Source organism: Pipistrellus hanaki, assembly GCF_964339955.1.
Source record: "Pipistrellus hanaki genome assembly, chromosome: 2".
Classification (NCBI taxonomy): Eukaryota; Metazoa; Chordata; class Mammalia; order Chiroptera; family Vespertilionidae; genus Pipistrellus; species Pipistrellus hanaki.
In genome coordinates this window covers 140621283-140644484 of record NC_140504.1, presented here as the reverse complement: position 1 = coordinate 140644484, position 23202 = coordinate 140621283, and the positions used below count along the sequence as shown (strand labels likewise).

The window sequence follows — 23202 nt, the reverse complement described above, 5'->3', positions numbered from 1 at the left end:
TCACAGCACAACTGACACTTTATTTCATTGTAACTGGTACATTTGTAGGATCAGGACAGCAAGAGACTAAAATCAGTGCAGAACTTCTCTGGACTAAAGGGCCATGAAGGCATTACTGGTTTTGGCACACAAAGTGGATAACCATACATTGGCTGGAACAAGGTGGTCAGTAAAATGAAATGCATAAACCCAACGCCATTTGGAAATTGTCTGATTTCTGTAGAATGTTAGAGAGTAAATAATCACCACGACTAACATGCAGCTCTAGATACATCACAGTATTCATCTACAGACTATTTTCTCCCCTTAGAGATAAAGACATGGCCGTAGCAATCTATCTGTTCACAGGAGCTTAAAAGAGCAATCAGTATATACTACAAGGTCTGCCTGTTGATTTCTATAGCAATCCATCTTAGTTGAAGAAATAATGCTAAATAACGTACTTTCTCTATATTGTCCTTATTAAACTGAATCTTACTTGACCAAATAACTCAACTTTTACTTATTTAAATACAATTACTAATGTCTTTATAGTGTCAAAAAGCAGTTCCTGTTAGTTTAGCTATCCCTATAAATCACAATAGACAAGAAGTTATCTTTCTCCTTCAAAGGTAACATTATGCTGATGAGAACATAAAAAATAACACTATTATGCTGCAGATAGTTTAGGTTTTCAAATCCTATCATAGGTAGTCTAAAGAAGCCAGCCTTGTCTGTGACACAGCTGTGCAGAATAAGATTCTGAAGAGGCACACAGATTCTAGGCGGTTTCTTGAGACAAAGTGAAGGAAAGAGGGAAAGTAGCAAAGAAAAGAAAAAGTGAAAACAGTCTTATTTGGACAAATTAATCAAAAGGGAAATCTATTCCCTTGCAAGTGACTAGACATAATAGACAATAGTTCTTTAACTTGGGATGATACAAATAGACATTGAAGATTATGTGCCAGTTTGCTTTAATAATAACATACACCAGCTGATTGTGTTAGTTTTTCCATGGTTTTTTTTTTGAGAGGTTGACATTTCCCAAGGGGATTTCTGCTTTTGCCAGCATAAAGGGCAACCATAACTGCTGAGGATAATTTTTCTTGATCAACTTGGGCATGTGGGTAACATTCATTCTCTCGCTGGTAAAAACATATTATTCACTCACGATGAGGCAGTTGGAAATGTGACATTGACCAAGGTATAGTTTAATCATAGAATGTATATAATTAGATATTTGTATGCAAAATGAATTTTAAAGTGAATCAAGAAGGAGGAGAAGGAATTTCTTCCAATTCTGGCAAGAAGTCATCAAATAAATGAAAAAGACAGAGAGTGGTTAGGGGTGTTTTGTGTTCCTCCCCATTTGCTAAGGGGGAGATGAAGGGCATAAAGGTAATTCTCTTTTGATCATTAAACATATGGAATGTCTGATTACACACACATAGGTGAGCAGAGCAAGACTTGAAGTCCCATTTCTCAATCTCCCTGATTCTTACTCTTAAACAACAAGCCGCAGGCACTACGGGAAAGGTGGAGATGACTAGAAAATCAGTAACATGCCTGGATCAGCCACACTTCCTTGGAAAGTACCATTTTCCTGCCAACAGGCTGATTCTTTCAGGCTTAAGTGACAATGATCTCTCCCTTCACTGTGGCATTGTTTTATGTAAGGGCTCCCTGACAGTTCAAGGTTGTGTACTTTAAAGGCTAGAGAGGAAAGCAGTTTTAATTGAATTCCACAGTAAATGTTCATGGCTATTTCGTAGAACTGCCCATTGTCAGCAGCTGGTCTCAAGTACCCAGCCTATCACTTCCTGAGCATGCTTCATCCAGCTCATACAGACATCAAGAGTCAGTGTTAGATGGGATGTCTGCTTGGGAAGGAATAACTTTGCTAGGCCAGGATAATTGCCGGTGGCAGAAGGGCAGTAATAGGATGAATCACAATAGTGGGAAGTGGTGGGCTGGAATGAGCTGAAGAGAAAATAAGACTATTTTCTTCAGGGTCTATATATGGCCAGTAAGGAAGCAAAAATTCATGGAATGCGACTTAAAGACTTTCTAAGATGTTATAGCCCTGGGGTATTTCCAAGCCTCTTGATCTACAATTCCCTAGCAACCATCTGGTGCTGAATTCACCTTCAGAGGTGTGGTGCCCTACTTCTTGTGGAATTTAGATCTCTGGGGAAACCCCGTCAGGATGTGCCTCTGTGCTGTTAACTCACCTCCACACAGCTGTGATCACAGTTCTGCTGAGGGATCCATTTGCCCTTGTGAGGGAGAGTGGAAGATGTCACCATGAGGCAGAGGAGACTGGTGACAGACAGGGTGAACTTGCAGGAAGGTACCCAGAAGGCAAGACTCCTGATTTTACCCAAGGTCAAGGTGAGTGTGATAGAAGTGAGAAAAGCAAAAGACAGTAATGGGGAAAAAAAAAAAAGTCTTCAGAGTTTGCTAGAGAAAAAGGAGGAAAGAAGGAGAATCCATGGACCAGGGAACCAAAGATGATTAATAATAAATCCCAGCTTTTCAGACTAAGAAGACATTCTTCTGCGTATACAGTATTGGCAACAAAATGATTTTCACACTGATAATACAAATACTGTTTCCCTACAGTCATTAATCACTTGGACAATTCATTTGCTCTATAATTTCTAGGTTGCTTAATTCTTTTAGCAAATCCAGTCTAGGTACCACCATGAGAGGGATGGAGGAGAAGGTACAGAATGAGACAATTAAAATTGAACTTCTGTGAACCAGAGTTAGTAGCACAGTGGCACAGTAGATTGTCAACAAAAACGACAGCAGTGGGGATAGTTGTTGGCCTGTGAGTGCAGGATTGCCAGCTGCAGGGAAGGACTGCCACTCAGGAGTCTACCTTCTTGTTAATTAGAACCGAGCTGCAGGTGAGCAGCCCATCCACCTTTTCCAGTTCAGATTGGCTCACGGGGATCAGCATGTAGTCCTTCAGCTTTTCATAAACCTGCAGCACGAACCAAGCAAAGGGAGAGGAGAAGGATTATGATTCTGCATCTGTCTTGTCCCCTACTCCACACCTGGTGCAGAAAATTAATTTGGTTGTGAATTTAGGCTTTTCACCCACCTAACCCACAATGTGCATGCAATGTAGCCCGCATACCCAAAGAGCTGGGAGCTTTCATTAACCACGAGGAGCTTTAGTTAACCTCAGACCCAGAGATGTGTCAGAATGTGGTTGGTACTAGAGATAGTGTCATTGCTAGATTCAATGATATGTGAAAGGCAGTGGCCATGCTTTCAGTCTGAATATTACTCTCTCCCCACACTTTAAAACCCTTATAACCTTACTTTAATGTTTCTTTCCTCACCAATACCACTGGGAAAAACTGGGGAAAATATCATTTATGTGAAACATTTCAGGTCAAACTGCTTTTAAATGACAGGTGTGAATTTTACAGCATCTTTTGACTCTCATAGAAAGCATGTGTCAAAACTTCAAATTAACAGTCCATACATACATTTTTCTCTGATGATCAAATAAAGCACATGAAAAACAACAACAATAGCAACACAAAATCAATGGAAAACACACTGTCTAACAACAATCAATCATACGTCTTCAGGAAGCGCTTTGTTTCTTAAAATTCAGAAGTGGCTAAGAAGATGGGAGCCGGACACAGTTGGATGCCAAACCCAGTTCTGTCAATTTACTCCCCAAAGTGTGACTTCAGCCAGGAGACATTCCTCTGAGCCTCGGATTACTTCTTCTCAGACTGAGGTAAGAACAGCGCCCTCACTGGGCTATAAGGTAGTGCATGTAGCATGCCTGGCACAGGGGAAGCCCTCAGTACACAAGGATGTTATCTTTCTCGGTGATGACCAAGGCTAAATTCAGAAGTAGTTAATGCTCACCTAGTTGTCAGGTGATCAGTGTGGCTGAAAGGCATAGAGGATCCAGAGTTGGGAAACTCCAAGTGAATCTGAGATATGAATGTTCATTGATATTAAAGGTTTTAGGGTGGGGGTTGAGGAATCCTTCTTTTTAACAACCCTGCTGCTAAAATTCAAGTATGAGACCCACCATTCATCCAGAGCTAGCTGAGCCCAGTCTGGGGTCAGAAGTCCTGAATTTTCTCAGGTTCACCCTGTCAGCCATGGAAATAGAGAAATATTGCCTATGGATCCCCTACCCTTCTCTTTTGTTAAGAAGGAGATGGGTTATGAGGATAAGCCAAGAAATCAAGCAGTATTGCATATTTAAAAGGTGATATTAAATATTTTCTAAAAAATTTTAAGCCTAATATATATAAAAAAAAGATCAATGGTTACTTAAAACTCTTCTGTAATGCTTAGGATAAATAGCTGGGCTGAGATGAAGATGCTGAATGCGTAAGAGGTAGGGACACTTGAAAGATCTATGGTTGGGAACTGTTTTATCTGCTTGGTAGGATTAGATTGAAATTTCTAAAGTGTACAGATGAGACTGACAGAGTGCCCTGAGGGCAAGGGAGATTTCATTAGACCAGGAAAAAAACCCATATCTAGGTACAATTCTCATGTTGGAACACAAACACAGAGACTCTTTAGCTACTTCCTTGAGTCATTCATGTGTCTCCGCCTTGAGGGAAAAAATGACCCTCTGATGTGGGTCAGCTCTGACTTGTCAGAAAACAGTGACACAGCTTCCTGAGTAGAGTGGAGAGGGGCATTCAATCCGAGCTGGAGCACAAGTACTTCCTTAAAAGCTTTGAACACCAGGCATGGCCATAGCAATCACTGCGCATGTGCCAGTGACCAAGAACATGAACGAGAAGAGTGAGTTAAAGACACTTTCCCTGTGTCCTACCAAATATCACCTTTTCTACCTTTCTAATAATTATATGTAGGAGGAAAAGGAGGCCCCTGCTATTTGTCACTCCGTCATGAAAAAATCCTGACAGGCAGATTGTCAGGGAAGCCTAGTCAGCTGCAATGGCCAGGAAGGACACTTTTTTTTTTTTTTTTTACCTTTGCACTTTCTGGATACTCTTCTGGGGTTCGATGCAGCAAGACGTGGCCTTTGCTGGGGATGTTCAGGTATATACAGTTTGCAGCCACGTCATCAGGCACAGTGAGTTTGTCGTAGCGGTGGTCACTCATCTGTTGCATGATCTGTAAAGAGGAATACAGCAGGCTAAAGCAGAGGGTATCCCCACACTTTCCAAAACAGAAGGCAGGCAGTGTCATGGGTATAAGCTTGCACTGATGCCTCAGAACAGTGCTGTGTTGAAGTTCCTGTCTGTGACCCCAAGTCACTTAAAGCCCGAGAGGGAAACCTGCCGGAGCTGTGACTCTTCGGAAGAATCTCAAGGGTTCTTCTTGTGGTTGTTCTTTTAAAAGTGCGTGGTCTCTAATTTTTAAAAGGTTTTAAAACTGTCTATATTTTTTCTAGTTTTTGTTCATAATCAGTAAGATACAAAATGGCCACATATATAAAAGGCCCAGCTGTTTTGTTTTTTTTTTAATCCTCATCTGATGATATGTTTCTATTGATCAGAGAGAGAGAGGGGAGAGAGGGATAAGAGAGAGAGAGAGAGAGAGAGAGAGAGAGAGAGAGAGAGAGAGAGAGAGAGACCCCCTATGTGAGAGAGAAACATCAATTGGTTGCCTCCGGTACATGCACCCACTGGGGAATTGAACCTACAATCTAGGCATGTGCCCTGACCAGGAATCAAACCCACACCTTTTGGTGTACAGGATGATGCTCTAACCAACCAAGCTGGCTGGCCAGGGCCCCCGCTGGGGTTGTGATGATATCCTTTATGGAATGAACAGGGCTGACCTGGTCTGTAGGAATAAAAGACTAACAGTATTCAGAATGGCCAATAACTTGGTTTAGAAATAACCACACATACACAATATATATTTTCCTATGAACGTTTAAATTGGCTACACTGTCTGTTAGCAGGTATGCCCTTAATACAGTTATCATAAACATCACCTGGGGAGAATGTAAAACTCATATTCGTAGGCTCCAACCCCCAATACCTGATTCTGGTTTGACAGATGTGAGGTGAAGCATAGAAATTTGCATCCTGAAAAGCCCTGAAGGTAATTCTGGGGCAGACCCCTGGACTACAGCTGGGGAAAACTGCTTTAGCAAGTCTATTCATCAAGCAACAGGTTTCTTTGTGCCTTAGTATAAAGTAAACTGTAAAAATAACACAAGATGAAGTCTGCATAAAATGTAAAATATTGATACCTAATCTTACCTCTGCAACACAATCAAAACAAAACCACCCAAACCTCCCTCCCCCTTTCCCAAACTACACACAAAACAAAAATGTCCAAACATGAAAAACAAAGCAAGTATTACTTTGGCTTAGTCATGTAGAATCTTTCCATTCTTGATCAATACCCATATGTTTTAAGAAATATGCCTAAATGTCTTGTAATGAAGATATTAATAAGATCTTTTCCACAATCTGGTTCTAATATTCCTTTCTAGATAGGTGTCCCTTTACCTTTCAATATTTGTGTGAAAATGTGTTTCATGTGACTAGAGCCTAGAATTAGGCTGACTTGCCCACTTGGTCACGTGGCACTGGAAGGTAGAATCTATGAATGGTGTGGAAGAGACTGCATGCTCCCAAGAGAATGTGAAGAGTGGTGTGTAGTAAGCCCTTCCTGACCCACCAGTCAGGCAAACCATTTACTTCTCCTAGTGAAAGATGTCAAGGCTCCAGAGAGGCCAGGAGTAATCTGATTATGGGATATCCGTCACAGAGACGGAAACGTTAGAAATGGGGTGAACTTATGCACAGTATCAAAGGCTGAGAGACACGGCGATGAGCAGGACATAGACTCAGTGTTTGAAAAGGTCACAATTTAATGGGGGAGTCAGACAGATAATTACATTACACTAAGAGCAGCAGAGCACCAGGATAAATATTTTACATTCATTATCTGATCTCAAAGTTCCTGTGTTATAGATGAGGAAGCTGGATTTATAAAGGTCAAATCACTCACTCAAGGCCTTAAAAAAGTGAATTCAAGCCCAGATCTGTGCAACTCAAACCCTCGTTACTAATCTCTGTGCTCTTTCCTGACCCTCAGAGCTGCAGCAGATCTCTCTCTCCTAACTGCCATTAACATCTAATTTCCTGCATCCGCGTAGTACTTATTATTTATTCTCTTGTGGTACCATGATTTCTTTTGTGTGTGTGTGTGTGTGTGTGTGTGTGTGTGCGCGCGCGCGCGCGCGCGCGCAATCCTATTATGACACGGTAGTCTGGTGTAGCTACAGGACTTGACTAAACATCTCTCTTGCACTTTTTAATTCAAATTGTTCTCTGAAAGGATAGGTCCACAGAGTAGATTAGCTGTAGGGTGGTTTCTTCACTAGAACCCCAATTGAGAACCCGTAGATCTATTAGAATATGGGGACAATTAAGAAGTTAACATTCCTAATGATTAACTTTTCTAAGCAAATTAACGACATACTCCTTTGAGGCCTCTTTCTATAATGGATATGCTATGGTGCATGGAACAGAGAGCAGAATCTCAGATGGAAGGTGGGGGGGCAACGGGAGATTGAGCGGGTGGGAGGTAATGAACCAAAGACCGTGTAGCATATGTTCATAACCCATGGATGAAGACAAAGGGATGATGAGGGCCTGAGGTGGGGTGGGTAGGGTAGGAGGGGTTCGATGTGGGAAAATAACAAAGATTTTAAAAAGAATGGATATGCTAAAAAGGAATATGAAGAGGCTGATATAAGAGAAAAAAACATCCAGACCCAATAATTCTTTTTAAAAAATTATAAATTGCTATTTAATGCAGACTTCCTTTTTGGATGCTTTCAAAAACACAGTAGTTTCCATTTATTATTATGTGAAAGGGGCACATTAAGGCCATCAACTCTAGAGTAAGACCTGGGTTTGAGTCTCAGTTCTAATCTTTATGAGCTATCCTATCTAATAAAGAGGAAATATGCTAATTGACTGCCACACCCTCAAAGATGGGCGGCGCCCAATCCCCTTACCCTGCTGGGGCAGCAGGCGTGTGGCACAGCTGGGCACACCACTCCGTGCGCCTGCATCCAGAGTCCCCCAACTCCCTCAGCCCCCTAGCCATCCAGGGCTGGCCAAGGTGTAGACAAGCCTTGGATGGCGGCTGCCCAGTTGCCCAGGACTGGCCCAAGTCTCAGGTAACCAGGGCTGGCTGAGGCTTGTGCTGCCGGCAGTGGCAGCAGCAGAGGTGTGATGGGGGCATTGCCTTCCCCCGATTGCTGTGTCAGCTCCTGCCCCTAAGGGCTTCTGGACTGTGAGTGGGGGCAGGTTGGGCTGAGGGACCCCCCCCCCCCCTAGTGTAAATATAAGCTTCTTTTTTTGACTTCTGGCTTCCTCACCTATAAAATTGGGGATAATAATAGTCTTTTATACTGACTGTGAAAGTTAAATGGAGTTAATGTACATAACAAGGCATGGTAACAAGACCTTAATAAGCCACTAGTATTTTATGACAGCATGACCAGACAAACAGAGTTCAAGTTTCCAGTCTGCAATCCTATCTACTGTTCTGGCAAGCTTCTACCTCAATCTTAAAATAGCTTGTTTTGGAAGTCTCTCTTTATTCTTAAAACCACATAACACTATACCCATCACATTCCTATGGTGATTTCTTTAGCGTCCTTCTCTCTAAGGACTGCATTATTTAACAGGCAATCCAATGATCTTGCAGGTTTAGCATCTCTTCTGCCTGAATTCCCTAGAGAGAATTGTTAGAAAACTTACAGGCTTTTCAAAATTAGGACAGATTTTAATATGTGAGATTTTACAAAGTTTCTCTTTCTTTTCAAATGGACTAGCTCCTTGAATGTAGGTTTAGGCATTTTACAGTGAGCAGAGCATGAACTTTGGAGTCAGAAAGGTCTGGGTCTGAAACTTTGCTCTGCCTCACACTAACTGTGAACTTGAGCAAATCCCTCTCCCAGCCTCAAGTCCCTCAGTTTTAAAACGGGATGGCAATGCCATATCTATTCTCCATAGGGCAACACTGAAAATTATTATTATTATTATTATTATTATTATTATTATTTTAAAATATATTTTATTGATTTTCCACAGAGAGGAAGGAAGAGGGATAGAGAGCTAGAAACGTCGATGAGAGAGAAACATCGACGAGAGAGAAACAACGACCAGCTGCCTCCTGCACACCCCCCACTGAGGATGTGCCTGCAACCAATGTACATGCCCTTGACTGGAATTGAACCTGGGACCTTTCAGTCCGCAGACCAACGTTCTATCCACTGAGCCAAACCGGTTTCGGCGAAAATTATTATTTTAACTTCTATTTATTTATTTTTGTTAATTCTCACCTGAGGGTATTTTTCTGTGGGGAAGCATGGGACTTAGTTGAAAAGTCTATAAGGAAGATTCTCTGAAAGGTCAGAGGCCTCTAGGAGACCTTGCTGAAGTCTGCAGATCCTGCCTTGACTTTTCCAAACAAGTCTGACTCCCCTGGGTGTTTTACTAGAATCTTTATGTTTAGACTTCAAAATGCCCTTGTTTGAAAGACACTACAGGTGCAGGTGCTTTCTCAAGCATACTTATCCAGCTGATTGTATCTAATAGTTAATTTTAGTGCAAGCTGTTGTTAACCATGAAAGCCTAAGGAAGCAGGCAATTGAGGCTCTTTGCTTCTAAAGCAAAATGGCCCCTTAGCCTCTCTTTCACAGAAATGTGTGTCAGAGTAATCTATTCATCCGAGGCTCAGGGTCTGCTGGTCAGCCTGGCATTTTCCCATTGGTTTTTAGAGAGAATGGAAGGGGTGGGAGAGAGACAGAAAGAGAGAGAAACATCAATGTAAGAGAGGCACATTGACTGGTTGCCTCCTGCACGCACCCTGACCAGGGCCGGGTATGGAGCCGGCATTGAGGTATATGCCCTTGATCAGAATTGAACCCAGGACCTTTTAGTCCATGGGTCAATGCTCTATCTACTGAGCCAAACTGGTTAGGGCTAAGATTGTTTTTTAAAAAATAAAACAAAACAAAAACAGATCATGCACTTGAAGTGCTCAGCACAAGTTCCTAGCACATATTAAGTGTGTAATAAATGTGAGCACTCTTCCTTCTTTGTTTCCTGCAGGTCACCTGGCATATAGATTGAAATATGTTTGTAACTAATTGATTCATTTCTTCATTCATTTCTGAGACTATAGGGAGCTTCAGGAGTATGCTGGGATGGACTAAGACCCAGGGGTCTTCAAACTACGGCCCGCGGGCCACATGCGGCCCGCAGAGGAGTCTGATCCGGCCCGCCAGGTTTTTTGGGCAGTGAGCGCAGCCGAGGTGTTACAGTAGGAATTAGTAGTTCATATAGTCCAGCCCTCCAGCTCTCTGAGGGACCGTGATCTGGCCCCCACTTTAAAAAGTTTGAGGACCCCTGGCTAAGTGATCAATTCTTACGGGAACAATTGCATTCGCTCAGAAAAAAACAAGATACGGTCTATGTCCAGAGATAGAAATGCAATTCATTTCTTAAAGTAAGCCAGGCTAAAATCAATGAGCCCATGTTTGTCTTCTTTCTTTATGAAGGGCTATAATCTGTGCTCCCAACCCAAGTGGCTCTGGATGTAAGATAACAAGGGACAGCGGGCCTGGGGTGAACTAGAGAGCACAGCAGCTAAAAGCATTAAAGCAAAGGAAGGAAAGAAAGAAAAAACTTGGTGTGTAGCAAACAGCACACATGTGCCTCTGTCGGTTTTAACCCCTGCTTGAGTAAAATGGTACAGTAAAACAAACAGCAGATTGGTTTCCTCATAATATAAATGGGTCTGTTTCTAGCTGTAGGGGAGAAGCTAGAATCTGTGTGACTTTTCAGTAATTACTCTTGGTCCATCTGACCACAAATCCTAGCTTCTTTCCTGGGACAGGGGCGAGGACTGCACGATGACTGAATCCCTGCTCATCGTGTCCTGTGGAAGGTGGGCCACATTTGCTCATGTTTGCAGTCAGAACCAGCCTGTCATCCTTCACAGGGATCGGACCTAATTCACCCCAGGAGTTCAGGATTTTTTTCCCCAGGCCAGTAAGGAGACAATCCCCTGGGCTAGAAGTCTCCTAAGTTGAATCCCAGAGATCCAAGGGCCTCACAGAAATCATTAAAACATAGTATGTATAGCCATTACCTGGGCGAGCCTAGACACAAACAAAAACAAAACCCAGAAAACCTCATCTTTCCATTGACTTAATTTTCTAAGCAATCGGGAGAGTAGTGGGCTGCATATTCTGGTTTATCACGCCCAGGCTAGCTGCCAGGTCAGTTCATGGTCCACAGACGATTCGTTCCACATCTTTTCTCATAGATAAAGGAATCACTGATGTACAAGGTAAGCTGAAAGAGAAAGCAGCATGGCAAGACCACACCCCACAGGCTGTCTATACCTTCCGTGGTCCCCTAAGCAGCCTGGGCACATTTCCCGCCTCTCAGTCTGAGTCATGCATGTCCGGTGGTGACTGGGAAGCAGAAACATGGAATGTTGTACATTCCAGAGGAAGTGTTACCAAGGATTGTTATCGGTGCCGACTTCTTGTTTATCAGCGAGGGAACAAGTGAAAATTCCAAGGTTGTGCCCACCTCTGAAAGTGCCCGGGTTTGTGAACATAACAGAGACTGTGCTTCCCTTCCCCGTGCCTTATTTACTTGGGCTCCAGCTCTCTCCACGCTCCCTCCCACTCCCCGCCCTCTTCTCCTTGAGTGAACAATCCTACCCCCACCCCAGTTCCTATGTGTTTGCACCGTTCTTCAGTTAAAGACATTTATTTGATATTCTAATCACTAGTTTTCCCCACTCTTTAGTATTTCTCTCTTTTCTGGGCCTTAGGGTTATAACTTACACCTTCTAGTAGAAGCATTCCTAACATTACTGGCTTAAGGGCCAGTGATCATTCAAAATATGGTGTGGAAGGAGAGCTCTGCAGATACCCTGGACCACCAGAAAGTTGAACAGGTGGGTCCTAGAGCAAATTAAGCCTGAAACATCCCTAGAGGCAAAGAGGACAAAATTGAAGCTCTCCTACTTCAGGCACGTTGTGGGAAGGCAGGGTTCCTTAGAAAAGGCAATTCTTGGGAAAACGGGAGGCACTGAGCCACGCCAGCTGGGCTGTAAATAATTATTTTAACTATCAGGAAAAGAGAAAGGACAAATACGAGGTGGACTGACTCCATAGGTAGGAGTCTGCAGGAGCTGAGGACTGAATGTTGTGGACATCACCCATCATCTTGGGGTTGGCAGGAGTCAGAATAGACTAAATGGCAGGTAACACACACACACACACACACACACACACACACACACACACACTACATTTAGTTCAACTTAGCATTATTTCAGGATAGTTTAATTTTTTTTTCATTACTGTGAAGAACTGTAATATCCTTAGTGGGGAAATAATTTAATGCTGGGAATACATAAAGTAATTCACTGATAAATTCTAACGGGAGTTACTCTTAAAATAAATGTCTTAACAAACCACCAAAGCCACCTTAGGAGAAGTTTTTCAATTAATTTACCAAAGCCCCAGGGTTATCATTTCAAGACAGGTTAGAAAATGTGCCAGAAGAAATGACTTTTAATAATAGAACAGGACCCATTTGGAACAGTGAGTGGTTCTGCTTAACTGTGAAATGAAAAAAAAAATGCAAAAGCTATGTCAGGTACAGACTTTCTAAATGAAAAGGATTTAGGAAGCAGTAACTACAGAGAAGAAACAAAAAATGCTTTCTTTTAATGAAAAAGCTAAAGGTATTTATTTTTAAAATATATATTTTATTCATTTTTTACAGAGAGGAAGGGAGAGAGAGTTAGATACATCAATGAGAGAGAAACATCAATCAGCTGCCTCCTGGACACCCCCCAATGGGGATGTGCCCGCAACCAAGGTACATGCCCTTGACAGGAATCGAATCCCGAGTCTGCAGACCAACGCTCTATCTACTGAACCAAACTGGTCAGGGCTGAAGGTATTTATTTTTAAAACTTTTTTTATTGAATTTGTTGGGGTGACACTGGTTAATAAAATTATATAGGTTTCAGGTGTAAAATTCTATAATACACCATCTATATATTGTACTGTGTGTTCACCACCCCAATCAAGCCTCCTTCCATCATCATTTCAAGCTGTTTCTTTTAAACACAGAGAAATCCTGTCTTTTAGGACAAAGAACAGGTGTCTCTTTTCCTGTCAGAGTGATTCCTTTCCTTTCGTTGATATGTTGCTATTGTCTGACTAAGACAGCTTGCCATTTATTTATAGCTGGGTTTAGGAGATACGTGTACATGTACACGCAGGGTGGTCCCCATTCGGAGGGGAACACACGCACAGAAAGAGATTCAGGAGATGGATGTCTCTCTCACACCTTTGCCTGTTGTGTTGAAATGGGCTCTGGGAGATGCACTCATGTGGCCTGCCTGGCAGGGCATCCCTTCAAAGAGCACAGGCTCCCAAAGGGCGAGTGGAGGGACAGGCTTTGTTTCCACTTGGGGGATGCGCGGAAGCCTTTGTCAAAAGATGAGCATCATTTCAAACCCCCTGAGAAGGGGCTGCTGGGCTGCTCAGTTCCACGCAACAACATTTTTTTTCCTAATAAAGGGATGAAGGAGGTGTGTTGCTCTAGGGTTCTATGTAAAATGCTCTTTTTAAAAAACATGTATTGTATTTTTTTATTTATTATTGATTTCAGGGAGGAAAGGAGAGAGAAAGAGAGAGAGAAGCATCAATGATGAGAGAGAATCATTAATTGGCTGCCTCCTGCATGCCTCCCGTTGAGGTATTGAGCCTGCAGCCCAGGCATGTGCCCTGACCGGGAATCTAACCATGACCTCCTGGTTCATAGGTTGATGCTCAAACACTGAGCCACACCAGCTGGGCTGTAAAGAGTTCTTTTAACTACAGGGACCGTGCAGTGAGCTTCATACTCTGCCCTCAGACAGAACTGAAAGGAGAAAGCCCAAACCCTTTCACAGCGCCACAAATTCCTCAGGGGTCCCCAACTTTAGATAGTACACAGCAGTTCTATAGGGCTTTAGGGGAGAACCTGAGAAGTCAAGATGCTGCTTTATTAAAAAAAAAAAAGTATATATTTAATTGATTTTTTTTACAGAGAGAAAGGGAGAGGGATAAAGACCTAGAAACATTGATGAGAGAGAACAAGCAGCTGCCTCCTGAACACCCCCTACTGAGGATGTGCCTGTAAACAATGTACATGCCCTTGACCGGAATTGAACCTGGAACCCTTTGGTCCACAGACCGATGCTCTAGCCAAACCGGTTTTGGCAAGATGCTGCTTTATTTATTTATTTATTTTTTTAATATATTTTATTGATTTGTTACAGAGAGGAAGGGAGAGAGATAGAGAGCTAGAAACGTCAATGAGAGAGAAACATCGACCAGCTGCCTCTTGCACACCCCCAACTGGAGATGTGCCCGCAACCAACGTACATGCCCTTGCCAGGAATCGAACCTGGGACCTTTCAGTCCGCAGACCGACGCTCTACCACTGAGCCAAACCGGCTTCGGCAAGATGCTGCTTTAAATGCCTTTTCTGACTTCCACCATTTCCCAAAGGAATTGCTCCACGTTGTGTAAAACATAGTAAATATCATGGGGGTTGCATATTATTGATGTTCGGTTCAATTACACATCCTTTCTGGAGGCTCTCCTTTGAGGTAGCCACCTTAGCAGTGGGAGGTGAGAAAGGGACAATGTAATGTAGTCACAGGCTCTGCCTTCAGGAGATGATAACCTATAGTTTAAGGCAGGACAAGCATGTGAAGGGTATGCTGGCAGGAAAGAGAAAGCCAACCTCACTTGTATTAGAGGCACCTCCTTGACAAAGCAGGCCCGAAATGGAGAGGAAGAGGCTCTGAGAGTCATCTTGGCCACGCTGTGGTCTGTTATGCAGCTGCTGGTCAGGAGGAACCGGCCGCGCTCCCCAGAGTGGAGCTGTCACCGAGCAGAGTGGGAAATGTCTGGCTTCCAGCCCAAAGGATTTACATGGCTGGATGCATTAACAGCCAGGCATTTCCGGCAGGTCCCAGCATTTCTGGGAATTTTCTCATCCAACGGACTGGAAGGCAGCTCCGTTCGCCCACTTGTTTGTTACTCATGGCTTTTTCGCATTACCTCAGTTATTTAAAAACAAATTCTTGGGCTATGTTGTTTCACAGGACAATGTATGACTTATTGGTCATAACGGAAGCAAAGGTATACAGAAGACATTTAGAGGTATTTGGGAGGTTCAGAGCACATTGTGGCTTACTTGTGATGGGCCTTTCTATGAAATATACATATGTACCCATGTCAACATATCAAAACTGAGCCCATATTGAAAGCAACTGATTATAGATCCTATTGAGATATACAATATATGATTCTCAAGCACACTTTTCATTGTTACTGGATATCTAAAACCATTCATGCATTTATATCCATCCATCAAGCATCTATTGAGAGCCTGACAACAGAGTAGGCATCAAGCCCGGGCAGTCCTTTTAAAGCCGAGTCAATATAGCTATGGATAACATTTTAGAATCAATATCATGTTTTCATTTTTCTTAGTCCTTCTCCAAGTAAGGTCAAAATGAGCAGAATTTGAGAGAGGTTGCTTTTAAACACCCTGTCTGAATTGATGGGCTGTATAGATTCTAAGAATGAGGTTACTTGGTTCTTTTTTTGTTAAATCTGAGCATACGTTCAATGGCAGATATTCCCTTCAAAGCTAGCTGCCATCTCCTCTACAAATTCTCTCTTATATTTGAATGGCCAAGATGATCCTCAGAGCCTCTTCCTCTCCATTGCGGGCCTGCTTTGTTGAGGAGGTGCCTCTGATAGAAGTGAGGTTGGCTTTCTCTTTCCTGCCAGCATACCCTTCACATGCTTGCCCTGCCTTAAACTATAGGTTATCATCTCCTGAAGGCAGAGCCTGTGACTACATTACCTTTCCATTGCTTTCCCTTTCCCACCTCCCACCGTCAAGGAATGGCCACTTATGCTCAGCACACAATTCACTAAATATGTGGAGGAAAGATTTCTGTTATTCCAGCTACAGCCAGAAATCACATGAACCATTTCTGGAAGGGATCCTCAAAAACAAAGGTTTCTGTAGAAGGCTGGGAGAATCTCCCACGCGGTTAGGGGACCAAGCTGAGCTGTCTGGGGGCCGGGGCGCAGGGCATGGGCAGGAGGGACAGGGGAGGCTCTCTGGGTGGGTCACAGCCCTAAGTTCCTAATTTTAGGGGTAGAAGGGAAAGAGATTCAGATCAAAGAACCTCTTCCAAATGCAAAGACTGGGATCCTACCCTCCCTTCAAACCCCTGCCCACGATCCTCTAAGCCCAGCTCTGTGGCAGAAGCAAGTCTCCCACAGTCTTCTCATCTTTTGTGCAGGGGTGGGCAAAAGGAGGTTTACATATGTGAGTGACATTCCTTTGAGTTAAAAAAAAAAAAAGCGATGTAATAATCATAAGCTGCATGTCTTTAACAACTGTAAGCCTACTTTTGCCAGCCCCTGCAGGTCAGTGCAGTAGACAGCTGCCTACTTGGCTACTGAAGTCATGCCCTGGTCATGCTTCCCCAGATAACTGCACCCTCAACCTCATCATCCAAAATTAAACTCTGGGTATTGGGGGCTTGGCGATCTCTCAGGTTCCCCAGGGGCAGTCTATCACAAGGAACAGCTGGAGCACTTGTTGAACTATTTTCCATTTATTTATGGTTCACCTATTTTTCATTCACTTTGCACAACAATTCATTTTTACAGATGAGAAAACCCAGGTTTAGAGAAACTCAGTAATTTGTTCAAGGCCACATGTTAAGGCAGTAAATCCAGAATTTGATGCCTGGGTTACCTCAATTTACAAATGCCCACCTTTTCTTGTCATGCCAAACTCCCACATTGCTAATATCCCTTGAAAGACGAGACTCTGAGCCCACGAGCTGGCAGCCTCTGAGCTAATTTTTCCTATACATACAACTTACTTAGCATACATATATTTTTTAAAAGTTTGCATTTAATTACATTTAGACAGAGAAGATCTGGCCCGGAGGCCATTTGCTACTGGACCCTATGCGCTGGTTTCCACAAAGCTGGCCATTGCGTTCTTCTGTAGATGAAAGAGGAGCAAAGTCTTTGGGGATGGAAAGAGACAGTGGGTGACAATGCATTATTGTTCCTTGAGTAGCAGAGGGGCAGGCTCCAAGGCGAGAGATGAGAAATGGCCGAACAAAAGCCTCTGGAGGCTTTGCACCCCGGAGGGCAGTTACATGTGGCTTTGTTACTCAATTTCCGTGATTATTTCACATCTATGAATCTTTTGCCCAGGTATACTAAGTAGTTCCATGGCCTGAAAATAACGTGTGACACAACAATCCAATGATGACTGGGACTCTGTGTAGCTATTCCATTCCCTGCTACTGAAAAACACTCTTGCTGGCCTGGGCTACTTGATTGTCAGTCACTGCTGTCCCTAAATGCGTCAGGGGAAGCACCTTGCTCTGATATGCTCAGAAATGGAAACTTCTGTGAAACAGGTTGACATATCTACTTCATATTTTAGGATGTGGTTTCTTACCCACAGCACTACCGACATTTTGGACCTGGTAAGTCTTTGTTTTGGACTATCCTGCACATTGTAGGATATTTAGCAGCATCCCTGGCCTTTATCCAGTAGCATCCATTCCCCCATCCCCTCACATTGTGAGAAAAATATTTCCAGCCCTAGCTGGTTTGGCTCAGTGGATAGAGCGTTGGCTTGCAGACTGAAGGGTCCTGGTTTGATTCTTAGTCAAAGGCACATGCCCAGGTTGTGGGCTCGATCCGCAGTTGGGGGGGAAAGGGGCGTGAAGGAGGCAATATTTCTCCCTCATCATTGATGTTTCTCTCTCTCTCCCTCTCCCTTCCACTCTGAAATCAATAAAAATATATTTAAAAATATTTTTAAGAAGTTTCCAGACATTGGCAAATTCCCCTGATGGGCAAAGTTGACTCTGGTTGAGAAGCACTGTCTTTAGGGAAAGCCACAAAATGTATCCATATGTGAGGAGAAGATAGATATTTATGGGAAATAAGAAGAAATATAAAAAAAGAAAGAGAAAGAAATCAAACTTCCAAATAAATATACTGTTTACTCTTCCATTCTTCCACTAATTTAATAAGATTCCTGAGAAGAAATGGATTAGAGTTTAAGAGAACAGCTGTTGTCCCCACATACCTTTTACAAGAAACCAAAATCGCCTGCAGATGACTACAACTAAACCCTGGCTCATGAAGAAAGCAGCGCACACCCTCTGCCTACTCCTGTGTGGGGAGTTACTGGGGCTCCCAGCATTTCAAGTTTTACATTCTGCCATGGGGAAGAGAAACCTTGGCTTTGATAGTGTCATCCAGTGACCACTATAACACAATCTGAGCACCAGGAATTTTATGTCATTTTGTAGAAAACTAAGGATTCTACATTTGAGAGCTAAGGCAGGAATTTGGGTATTATCAAGCCCCCTTCTCTTTTACAGAAGCTCAGAGATGAAAAGTTAAATGATTTACCTAAAATCACCCAAAGGCAGTGAATTGAAGTGAGGACGATCCGAGGTCTCATGACTCAGTCCAGGCCTTTCCCACTGGTCTTGGTTTGGTGGAGGGGATTTAAGTGGGACCCAGAGGGACAATGTCAGCTTTTCCATAGCCCCCTTTTTCACTCCCAAGGTAAGGGGTCTCTCTTCTCCTGAAGGTCAAATAAGATTGTCTTGCACCTCTATTCCTTGATTGATGGAATGCTGTAGGCCAGTGGCTCTCAACCCTGGCTACAAATTAGAATGATCTAGGGAGCTTTAAAAAAATGCAGATTTCTGAGCCCAACCATAAAGGTTTTTTATTTACTGGATCCAGAGTGAGGCAAAACATTGGTCTTTATTTTTATTTTAAATATATTTTTATTGATTTCAGAGAGGGAGAGGGAGAGAGAGATAGAAACATCAGTGATGAGAATCATTGACTGGCTGCCTCCTATATGCACCACACTGGGGATCGGGCCCGCAACCTGGGCATATGCTCTGACTGGGTATTGAACCGTGACCTCCTGGTTCACAGGTCTATGGTCAACCACTGAGCCACTGGACCCCATGGCTGGTTTTTCTTTTTAAACATTCTCCAGGTGATTGGAATACGTAGACAGGATTGAGAACCATGCTTCTGTGGCCTCTTAATAATTTCTAACCAATTTAGGGGGTAGAAGGTGGGAGGAAGAAAGGAGACAGATTATACTCTCATGTTTTCTCTGGCCCAGGTTCCACTGAATTAGATCTATTTGGAGACAAGTATTTTTCAGGTGGTACCCTTTTTAAACCAGGTCAACATACACAGGAACCCCAGTCATTCCTGCATTGCCTCAAAAAAAACCCTACCACGTAGGGTTACAGACTTTTCTCAGGCTTGGCAGGTTGGAGGATTGCAGTTACATAAACACATAGAATACTAAGAGCTGGTGTATTCACTGGCTTGACCACTCTGCTTCCGTTCAGACCTCTCCCCACGCTCTTTCCTCTCCGCTTCCCTATCTCCACATTCCTATAGTTCCTAACAAAGGACAGTTTTGCTTTCTCTTTTGCTGTTTTGTCTTCTGCTGATCCCAGGCCTACAAAGCCCCACCTTTACCCCAAAGGACTTAACATTTCCTAAACAAAGACAATTCTCCCCTCAGAGAAATTGAGGATTTAGCTCTTCCAAGGGTCTAGTGCAGCGTTTTTCAACCGCTGTTCCGCGGCACACTAGATGTTGCCTGGTGTGCCGTAGGTGCAGACAAGACAAGAATTTTATAATTTTTCACTATTTTGTTTACTTAATATTTCATAATAAAGTAATTATAAAATACTTTCTTTGTGTTTATTTGATTCCTATTCAAGAGAATTACTTTATATATAGTCAATGTAGGCACAGAGTTAAATTTTTTAACATTTTCTAATGGTGGTGTGCCTCGTGATTTTTTTCATGAAACAAGTGTGCCTTTGCCCAAAAAAGGTTGAAAAACACTGGTCTAGTGGACATCGTGGCTACATCCTACACATCAAGTCCCTGCTTTCTCAGTAACTACCCCAAGTTTCATTTGTATATACTCACACCTCCCACATAATTGGGGAGGAGCTAATTCTACCCCTGGCTCCAGGACAGAATCACAGTACCTGTGGTGTCTCAGTTATATAGCTGTGGTGCTTCTAGGTCAAAACAACAACAACAACAAACGACCAGAAAACCCCCAAACCCAACAAATAAACAAAATATACCCCCACATCCCCCTCAAATCTAACACTTTAGCTTATTAAGCAGTTAGGTCCAAACAACTTAATAGCAAAATTGTGTGTGCTAACTGTCAGGTATATCTGTCCTTTTTGAAAATGTAAACTATGCCACAGTGGCCCTGTGAGTTTGCTCAGTGCAGTCGGGGGACTGGAGCTCCCGGGTTAGGGTTAGTAGTTCAGGAATTGGGCAGATGACCCGTTTGGACTAATGAGAATGAGTAAGATCTGAAGGACTAAGGCCCCCCTCCCTGAATGTGGGGAGGAAGCATGTAGCCAGCAGCTGCTGGCAGTCACAGTGCTCCCCTGAGCGGGAGCCAGCTTTATAATGAAGCCCATCTGTGAAAGAGCAGGGAGATAAAAGGATCTGGCTTTTGATGACATCATTGAGCAGACAGATCAAACCTAAAGTCTGCATTACTTCAGACCTACATGGATCAATAAATCTCCGTCATTGTTTTGGTCAGCCTGAATTGGATTTCTGTTAATGGCTAGTGAAGACAGACAGCCTTTATCAATTAGGACTATATTAGGCTGTAACAGAAACTACCTGCCTCCCAAAGCAACTTAAAAATTTTTGTTTTTCTCTCACGTGAAAGGAGTTTTGAGGTCATAGTGTAGTGTAAGCATGTCAAACTCATGGCCCACAGGCTGCATTCCTCATTTATTTGGCCCGTGTTAGTCTTTGAGATTGACATGCTTGGTGTAGTGACTTGACAGTCATCAGAAGTCCAGGATCCTTCTAGCTTTCTGCTCTGCCATACCTGGGACCCAGTCCTTTTCCTCATGATATAAAATAGCTGCTGGTGCTCCAACCATCACATCCCCTTTTTCAAGCAGCAAGATTCAGGAAGGGGAGATGTCACAATGCCCTTTCAAATCCAGTGCTTCTACTTTCATCTCATTGAGCAATCCTTACTCTCATTGCCATCCCCAGTACTAAGGAAGCAGAGAAATGTGGACTTCATTCCAAGCGGCAATGTGCACAACTAAAACTCAAGGTCCAATTCATTTGGAGGGTGGAATGGAAGCTGGAGAAGGTGGCTTTCATCAACTGATCCCGGAGAGTAATATATATTTTGACATCACCACTGTACAGATTTTGACCTTTTCCCCTTTAGGCAATTGTCATACTCTTTGAATTCAGTCAACATATCCAAGTCTTCCCAGAAGGACAGGTGATTGATTAGATGATTACGGAAAAGCTTCCAGGGAGGAACAGTCACATCGCTGGTCCTTTGCAGTAGTGCTTGGCATGTGGTAGGTGCTCAATACACAAAAACATTTTTAAACATCTTCACCTGAGGATATGGTTTTTAAAAATTGTTATTGCCCTGTCTGGTTTGGCTCAGTGGATAGAGCATCAGTCTGCAGACTGAAAGGTCCCAGGTTTGATTCAAGTCAAGGGCATGTACCTTGGTTGCAGGCACATCCCCGGTAGAAGGTGTACAAGAGGCAGCTGATTGATATTTCTCTTTCATCAATATTTCTAACTCTCTTTCCCTCTCCTTTCCTCTCTGTAAAAGAATCAATAAAATATATTAAAAAGTAAAAATTATTATAATTATTATTTTGAGAAAGAGATAACATTGATGTGAGAAAGAAACATCAAACAGTTGCCTCCTGTACATGACCTGACCAGCAATATAGGCATGTGCCCTGACCTAGAATTGAACCCACAACCTTTTGGTGTACGGGAGGGTACTCCAATCAACCGAGTCATGCCAGCCAGGGTTGTGTTCAATACATTCTTGTTGAGTTTTAAAAATGAATGAATGCTCTCTTTGCAGTACATTTCAACAACTTAAAATCCTAAAAATCTCCTGATGCAATTTCCTATAAGACACACTCAGAGCTCAACCTTCAGGGAAGAGCAGAGAGGAGCTGTGGTGCATACTGGTCACCCTGTCTTCGGCTTTAAGCAGATTTGGTTGCTCTCAAGAGGCCCTTCTCTAATTCTCCCCAATCAGCTCAGGGAAGGAACCAGACAAATTTTTTATCCGAAGAGATCTGGGTCTCTTTCCTCCTTTCACTATTCCCACTTGAAGAATTGGTTTCATGCTTGTTTTCAAGCCGCAGGACTCCAGAGCTGGAACACAGAATTTTCCATTCAGGTCCCGGGGTCCATGTGCCTAACGAGAATGAGGGCAAGAGCCCTCACTGCGGAGACACTGCTTGTTAATATACAAATGCTGTCAACAGAGAAAGGCACTAGATAGAAGTAAATTATTCTGTAAACATTTCCCTAACAAGATAAGTAACTTATTCTGTAAGCATTTCCCTAACAAGACACAGCATTTCAGAGAAAAGTTAGCTCTTCAAAAGCCTTCGTATTTCAGTAACCTAGTAGAATCCTGTACGGTTTTCTTACACATGAGAGCTATTCCTCTGAAGTGCCAGTTATTTTACTCAATATAATATTGCTCTGAATGATATTAAGTGGCATTTTCTGTTCAAGAATATAACAATTTACTTTTGGAAAAGGATTTCTTTCCTCTGCCCTCAAACGCTAGTGTAGGAACTGATGCCAGGTGAATTCCAGACAGAGCCGGTGTTCCTCACAGTGTGGTCTGGGGTCACCTGCTCCCGAGTCAGGCAGTGGTTCCTGGACTCCTTCCCAGTCTCCTGAATCAGAATTTCTTGTGGTGAACCCCAGGAATGTGATGTGCATTTCAAATGTGTGCTCCCTGTCGTTCTTGTATACACTGAAGTTTGAAAACCACTCACTTAAGACTTTTCAAGTTAAAATAACATAATATTCACACCTAAAAGGAATTATTACTGATACTGAGGCTACAACTATTAGCTAACCTATGTCGAGCTCTTATCAGTCGCCACGGTGTGGATGAAAAGAAATCAAATGACTAGAAAAATGCACAAAATGGCATAGATTCAATACCTTTCATCTAA

The 23202-nt window shown here is 42.8% G+C and overlaps 1 protein-coding gene across 3 annotated transcripts in view; it reads right to left on the bottom strand.

The window, feature by feature from the left end:
- Positions 1-23202, bottom strand: part of DDAH1 (dimethylarginine dimethylaminohydrolase 1) — a 144161-nt gene continuing 120959 nt past the window's right edge. For all 3 annotated transcript variants that reach the window (XM_084874443.1, XM_084874445.1, XM_084874444.1), the window contains exons 5-6: positions 4972-5115; positions 1-2968 (exon numbers count right to left, since the gene is read on the bottom strand). In XM_084874443.1, coding sequence (XP_084730569.1) covers positions 2852-2968; positions 4972-5115 — 261 coding nt within the window. In that variant the 3' untranslated portion in view covers positions 1-2851. The remainder of the gene's footprint in view (positions 2969-4971; positions 5116-23202) is intronic.